General features: G+C 44.7%; 2 protein-coding genes across 4 annotated transcripts; both read right to left on the bottom strand.

Moving 5' to 3' along the window:
* Positions 1–283: 283 nt before the first annotated feature.
* Positions 284–3,635, bottom strand: LOC136477567 (uncharacterized). Its single transcript, XM_066475771.1, has 4 exons — positions 3,398–3,635; positions 3,212–3,314; positions 1,417–1,803; positions 284–767 (listed from the first exon to the last, which is right to left on the bottom strand). Exons 1-4 carry the CDS (start codon positions 3,493–3,495, stop codon positions 639–641), a joined length of 717 nt encoding a protein of 238 aa, XP_066331868.1. The 5' UTR covers positions 3,496–3,635; the 3' UTR covers positions 284–638.
* LOC136477568 (heavy metal-associated isoprenylated plant protein 16-like) lies at positions 1,738–7,236 on the bottom strand. 3 transcript variants are annotated; one of them, XR_010764046.1, is made up of 4 exons: positions 7,033–7,236; positions 6,831–6,909; positions 6,057–6,714; positions 1,738–2,047 (listed from the first exon to the last, which is right to left on the bottom strand). XR_010764046.1 is itself a non-coding variant. In XM_066475772.1 (3 exons), the coding sequence occupies exons 1-3, from the start codon at positions 7,036–7,038 to the stop codon at positions 6,182–6,184; spliced, it is 618 nt and encodes a 205-aa protein (XP_066331869.1). In that variant the 5' UTR covers positions 7,039–7,236; the 3' UTR covers positions 5,692–6,181. The 3 variants fall into 3 exon arrangements, 1 of the variants encoding a protein (XP_066331869.1); XR_010764045.1 differs by lacking the exon at positions 1,738–2,047 and adding an exon at positions 3,765–3,899; XM_066475772.1 differs by lacking the exon at positions 1,738–2,047 and having other exon boundaries at positions 5,692–6,714.
* Between the last annotated feature and the right edge of the window lie 284 nt (positions 7,237–7,520).

The raw sequence follows: 7,520 nt of genomic DNA, 5'->3' as shown, positions 1-7,520 counted from the left end.
CGCGCGTGCGCTGCTGCACCGACGAAGGGTCGGGGCTGGCTAGCTGTGGGTTTTGTTCAAGGGGCACTCAACAGCACCCGTCGATCTGCATCCTACACCCGTGTCTGCTATCACCTTAAGCTGGGCCGGCGGGACAAAATGGCCCAAAGGCCACTTTGCCTGCCTAGACCCAGGTTAGGAAGATGCAAGCCAGTACGGCCATGCTCTATAAGAAAAACGTAGGGAGTATGTATATCCTTCAAAAACAAAATTCAAGCTTGGCTATAAACATTACAGTGAGTCAGGGAAAAAACACATAGGGAGTATATGTATAGCCTTTAAAACAAAATTCAAGCTTAGCTATAAACATTCCAGTGAGTCAGGGCAAAAAACCTGACCTTTGAATACTATTCGCCAAGAGGTTAGAGGTGTAAAGGTATTTCGTTTAATGTTCACTGCAAAGAGTCTACAAGTTCTAAGACAGCAGATCTCTTGCTGATGAATTGATTTGCCCAGGCGAAAGATGGAAGGAGCCACACTATATAGTGATTTCAACAGACCAGATCCTTCGTGATTCCAGCACAATAACACAGCACCATCCATCCGAGTCAAACATGTGCGGCAAATTAAGCATAATATCTGATTATCTGAGGGCACCGTCACCCATACAGCTCGCGCCAGGGCTCCTGATCAATTGGTGATTTTTCGATCCCTCTCTTGATAACAGTTTCTCTGGAGAACTCCAAAGCCATGTGCTTGGTCAAGTGCTCTCCTAAGCATTGCAGAACCTGACAATTGGAAGAAATTGGATGAGCTAAGACTCAACAAACTTCACATTTATACATGTATAAATTATAAAACCCTTTTTTCACAATTCTTCAGAACTGAACTGGACGATCATAGCATGCAGGCTTTTAATGCTAGCTATGTGTGGTTATGCACACTACATCATATTACAATATGATAAATTCAGAAGTCAAAACTTTTAACATTGCAGTACTAAATAGACAGCTCAAGAACACCAAGAACCAGACAATATGACCATAGCAAAAACATGGTGTATTGCTTTTCTTTTCTTTTCTTTTTTACAGAAGAGAACTAGAAAACAATGTTATCTGCTGTCTGCATAAATCTTTTAGAGAGTTGAATTGTATTTGCATCCTTATAGGCTACTATGGTACCAAGGTCACAGGCTAACGCATTTTAACATTGCCACTACCTAGCATGCCTATTGTTTTGCTGATGTTTCCCATTTGATCAGAACAATTCTAAAAAATTTCAGGACCACAAAGTCTGCAGAGCTTTCCACCAAAAGGGGGCCAAACAGAAGCAAAGGAAAGCAGAAATAGACCATTATTATCCATGGCAAGAGCCTTGAGCACTTGAATAAAAGAAAATAATGTTTTCACTTAAATCAATACAAAAGTCAAAATATACCTCAAGATCAGAAACTGTAGAGCTCTTGCCTTGCTGCTGCCCACCAGAAGTGACAAGAAGAACTGTAGGCATCTTCAACACGCGCACCATTTCCAGCAAACATAATATTGATTCACTACGTATTTGCAAGGATGTAGGAGGTTTAGTGGTCCCACCAACAATCGAGTGAGTATAGTCAGTTGTTGCCCCTATTTCAGCACCATGAAGTACAGGCGATGCTTTTGTTGCATGTTCCATTCCACGATGATAGCTTGAAGATCTTGTGTTGAATGGGACAATTAGAACTCGCTCAGTGGAGGTAGCTTCAGAAGAAATCAGTTCCAAGACCTCATTTACAACACATGCTGCAAGAGGGGGCTTATAGTCTGGCAGAATAAAAATGGACACCTGGCAATAAACAACATAGCTTAAGAAATACAACAATTTCCTTATGGAATGAGGAAGGAAAGACAGTGTATATCCAATATTAGCCATCAGAAACATAATTGATGTTTCATGTCATAGAAAAATATAGCCAATTTTTCACTAGTGATGATCATCAAAGTAGACTAACAGCTCGACAGCCAACAGCCCATGGGTCGTGTAATTTGGAAGTCACGTTAGCTTACTGACAGCTGGACATCAGTTTCAACTTGCAAGAAGACCACATTGACAAAGAATAGAACACTGTTAGCAGAAACAAGATGAAACCAATTGCATATAGAGCACATATTAAAATTCACAAAATGTTGTCCATTTCCTTACTCTATCTAATAAAACTCAAGCAAGAAAAAACAAGAAATGTGAACCCCAGTAGGAAAGTATCCTTTTTTCCATTGGCATAGCGCATAGGTTCCACAATCAGTACTGTGCAGTATCATTTTAATTCTGTCCAAATATGATAAGTTGATTGGGATTTAAGAATGAAATCCACGAAAACGTCATTATCATGTTATACTTGCTAAACCATATTTAGTGTTGATGCATCAGGTAGACTATTGCAAGTAAAGAGGTAAACAGGACGACAGCAACAAAAACAAGGGTGGCATTCACAGAGATTTCAATGGGATCAAGCCAGTTATAAAAAAAAATTGGATCAGCCAGGATGAAAGCCCACAAAAACAAACAGCCGCCACCTAGCTTCAGTTTATTAGTAATATGTTCTAAATCATGACAAGTTGATAATGAGATATGCGAAACAAATCTTCATCTCTTTTCGACCGATGAAGGTTTCTGCCTACACTCAGTAGTCAGAACTACCAAACCCCGAGGAGTGGAAAGTTTCTGAACCCTGGAGCTTCCATGAAGTTACATTTTGCAGGGAAGTTCAACAAAATGGCAGTGACAGGGAGACTTTTCGTGTCCTGGAAGTGCTCACAGGTTTGTAACCACAACTATGTTTCCATATGAGAAGGGACTTTCAACCTTCAAGGCGAAATAAAAATGTCCTAGCAAAATCCTTAAAGGATACTCCCTCCGTTCCAAATTATAAGTCGTTTTGACTTTTTAGTACATCTATTTTGCTATGCTAAATAAATAATATGTCTAGATACATGGCAAAATGGATGAACCAAAAATGTCAAAGTGACTTATAATTTGGAACGGAGGGAGTACTAATCTTCCAGTTTTAAGCAGCAAATCTGTTGTGCCCCAAGTTCATTTTGTTACAGAATTACAGTTAGCTTGTGTAGTACCTTGCAGCCATTTATCCAACCATATAAGCAACAAATTTCCGTTCATTTTGCTACATTTCAACTGGCAGAACACGAATCAAATCGAATAAATGAGACACCTAGAAATCCTCTGGTGCCCTTACCTGTGGAGAGCCACCGGAATCGGAAAAGCTCAGGAGCTCGCCGGACGCCTTCTCTCCGTCGAGGCCGTACTTGCCGAGGGGGAGCTCGAAGGGCGAGGACTCCCTGCCAGAAACATCCAGCGGCAGTGAGCGGATGCTACGTGCGTTGGAAAGTTATAGGTTAGGGTTTTGGGTGGGAGCGAAAACCTCGTTAGCCCGGGCCGCGGACGGAGCGCGTCGGCGAGGGCCGCGCCGTATCCCGCGGCGTCGCGGACGAGGAAGAGCACCCTGGGTGCCACCCGCATGGCCGCTGGTCGCCGGCGCCGCCGCAGGCGAGTCGATCGGAGGAAGTGCCGCCGGAGGGGAGAGAGACTGCCGATTTCGATCGACAGAGAAAAATAGTACAACACCGCAAGCCGCAGCTACGAGGAATCCGCCCTTCGAATAGTGGGCCTTCCCATTTCATGGGCCTCCTCGAGTCCTCAAGCCCGTTTAAATAATGATGGGCCTCATAGTTCGTCAGGCCCTTTCGGCTCCTTGCCGTCCTTTTCAGCCTTGCGTCGCCAAGTGTATTTTTTTTTATTTTTTTCATATAACTAACGTTGTATAATGGCGCCAAGTTTCTTCGATGACGATGAAGGATGCTGTCAGTCTTGCATCGGAGGTTACGTCAGGGACCGGGCATTCAACTCGTGCACATTACTAGTACCTGACAGGAGCATAGCATGCAGAATGCATCAGCGATGCTGTTTGCCATGTCAACGGGCCGCCAAATTTCTCGGTGGCCCACCTCACGAGCAGGAAAATTTTGCTTCTTGAAACCGACATGGATCGTACTGCTCCTACTCCAGTATACTGTAGTAGTTAGAAGATCTAGAGGCAGTTGATTGAAGTGGCAGCTAAGGGACAAAACCCCGTGACTTGACCTCACCAATGGAGAGCCACGGCCTCACTGAAGAGCACTGAGTTTAAAAATTCCACGTAGAACACACCTGCTAGCTAGATTTGGCACATCATCATCAGCGGATTTAAAATATCCAGTTTGCGTGGCTAACTAAGTAACTGGGATGGCCTGCTACTGCTGATTATATATTTTTATTTCGATTTGGAAGAAGCCCGGTTCAGTTGCGCGCACTTGGAGCGACAGCTAGCATTTTCATGAAGCCAGAAAGAGAATGGTTGACAAACAGTTACTGGTTAGTTTATTGCAGTGGAGTGAGTGACTGCGCGTGATTATTCGTTAATTCGCTCCACTGATCGGATGGTATAGAGAGTTTATTGCACGGTTACGAAACCTCGTCGATTGCCCATCCTGGTCCATTGAGTAGTTAGGATGGGCTCTATTATTTACGTCTCTCTCAACTGCTAATTATTCTAATCAACTGTCACTAGTAGAGAAACGATTTTTGATCCACTTCGAAATTTGATTTTAGTCCCGGTATTTTTCGCGCTCGAGACTAGAGAAAACTTTAGTTCCGGTTGGTAGCTCCAACCGGGACTAAAGGTCCCTGCACAACGGTTACCAAGGTGTGTCGGAGGCACGTCAGTGCGAGAATCTTTAGTCCCGGTTTGAGACATGAACCCGGACTAAAAGTGTGACTTTTAATCCTGATTTGAGACACGAATCTGGACTAAAGGTACCTTTAGTCCCGGTTTATGTCTCAAACCCGGACTAAAGGTGTCTCCAAACTGAATTTAAAAGGAAAGCGTATCTTATCTAAGTTAGATGTATGGTGGTAGGTGAGATGATAACGCGTGCAAGAGCTGAAATAGGAGGTCGTAGGTTCGAATCTCCACTCTTTTTTTACCCAATAAACACCTCTACTCCCGGTTGTAGGAACCGGGACAAAAAATCAAGACATTTAGTCCCGATTGCATAGTCCCGATTCAAAAAAACGGGATTAAAGGTGGTTGAGAACCAAGACTATAGCTAGGTTCTCTACTGGTGTCTAGAAAAATGTTATTTGATGGGAGTTAAAAGAAACCGTTTTGTAGGAACACAGTAGTGAGTGAGTGACGGCTTGTGATTAGTCATACTACTATATTCAGCGTCTCTAGTTTTGGACAAACTCTTGACTACGATGCATGAAGCATGATTGATGGCAGCAGCAAAGTTCAGAGATGTCAGATGCTTATGCACCAAAGCTCAAAGGTGCCGTTTTGAAAAATACCAGTGAAGTGCAACGGTGAGGCCAGTAAAAATACAGGTTCAGTCCCATTTGGATTGCAGTTTTTTTTTTAATCTAGCATTTTTCATGTCAAATTAAACTGATTCGTGGGAAATTTCTATATAAATCCTATGAAATTCATACGTTCCATAGCCTTCAAAGGTGCCAAAGGACTTCTAAGATTTTTAGGACAGCTAAAGCAGAGAGAGGGAAAACACATGTACCCCTCATTCAAGCATCTATAAATCACATTGACGCAATCAAATCTTGCCTGTTTTAGATAACGATACCATAAATGACAATGTTGAATTATGGCTATTCAAATGGATTAGGTTAATTTGGAAACCCAAAAGTTATTAACAGAACAGAAGTGGTAGTGTCTAGTGTACAAAAGCATCTTTGGTAGTTAACTCCTAAATGCATAGTTGCATACATGTAGTAATTTTACAGGTCGACTAATTCCACTTGGACCCATCCACAGAAATATGTACAAGTGCCTTGTTCGCTTGGCTGATAAGTTATGGCCGAAAGTACTGTTGGCTAATTTGTTATAAGAGAAAAATAATATTCGTTGACTGAAAAAGTACGACTTATAAGCCAAGCGAACAGAGCGAAGATCGACAACCTTCGTCCACGCCTAATCCAAACCCGAACAAAACCTAAAACACAACAAATCCACACATGGAGGAGTAACTAACCACACGGTTTCCAGCTCCTGAGAAGGCATCAAGATTCAAGCAGCAGCCAGCAGTTCAGCTTCAGCAGCAAGGCTTTGCAGATTGCTAGGCCGCGGCTGCAACGGCGTCGACTTGGCACACAGGCACTAGAGTATGGTGCAGCTGTTGGTGCCGCTGCCATGGCGCGGCACCGCCATAGTCTCCCTCCGCTTCCCGGAGGAGGAAGAGGAGGAGTGTTCCATGGGCTGGTAGTCGTGCCTCTCCACCATCGGCGAGTAATTGGCCGGATGGCTGCGCGCCACGGCCCGCGAGTAGCTGCTGACCGCGGCGCCGCCGGCACCGTAACCGTAGCCATAGCCGTAGCCGCCCACCGGCGACGGGTAGTAGTGGTAGGAGTACGGGCTGGTGGGCGCCGCGGCGTAGCTGTGCTGCCACTGCTGGTGCTGGTTGTTGTAGGGCGACCGCGCCGCCGCCATCGCCATCATCGCCGCCAGCTCCTGCTTGGTCCCCGGGAGCGGGAGCGCCGCCGCCTCGAACGTGTCGTGCGTCCTCAACTCCACGATCTCTGCCTCGCCCACCTTCTTCTTGAGCTTCTTCAGGAGCTTGTTCGAGTCCACGCCGTCGCCGATCACCAGCAACAGGCTCTTGTCGCCGCCGGCCAGCGTCACGGACTCCACTCCTGCTCCAACCAAGAGGGGGGAAAATGATTTGCTGTCGCTGATATGAATGATAAGAACGATGTGATTGCTTCTGAATTCTCATCAGAAACAAGAACAGAGCACGCATTATGCATACCGCTGCCGGCTGCTGCCACCTTCATGGCCTTGGCCTGGCACTTGTCGGATTTCACATGAATCCGGATTATGATCTCCTTCTGAAAAAACAAATGACAGGTGCATAAATATTTCTGAATATGCTCAAGAAAGAAAATCTGAAATACAGTACAAGACTACGAGAGAAGCACAAAATTAAAGGAAGCTGGGGAGGAGATATTTACCCTCATGGTTCTGCTTTGCTGCTCTGTTTTGTGACTGAGCTAGTGAGCTCCAAAGGTAGCAAGCGAGGAGCCGCTTTGTGGGGATGCTGGGAGAGGAAACAGGAAAAAGAAGCGTGTGGTTTCTCTCTAGTACTGACAGACAGGAACAGGACGAATGGTAAATCTGCAAGTAGCAGCCACTTGTGAGAAGGGCCTTGTTTCATTAGTCGGCACTGCTACTTGGAAGGCAAGCAAGCGTAATGATCGATCGATAGATAAAGCTCTCATTGGCGAGATATTTAGACGATGACTTTGACCCAAGAGTCTTTGCCGGTGGTTTTTAACTCTATCTCCCGAATTGGCGGTTTTTATGTTCGATCAATCATTGAGGCCCAACTAACATCATGTAATTAGCAAGGCCCACACACTGCTTCTCTTGGCGGAGGCACAAAAAGGCCCACCAAATTAAACTCTATTTTAGCCAAACTACAACGTTCTTCGTATATATA

The sequence above is a fragment of the Miscanthus floridulus genome, chromosome 8 (genome assembly GCF_019320115.1).
Source record: "Miscanthus floridulus cultivar M001 chromosome 8, ASM1932011v1, whole genome shotgun sequence".
NCBI lineage: Eukaryota > Viridiplantae > Streptophyta > Magnoliopsida > Poales > Poaceae > Miscanthus > Miscanthus floridulus.
The sequence above is the reverse complement of the archived record's forward strand: the minus strand, read 5'-3'. Positions and strand labels throughout refer to the sequence as shown.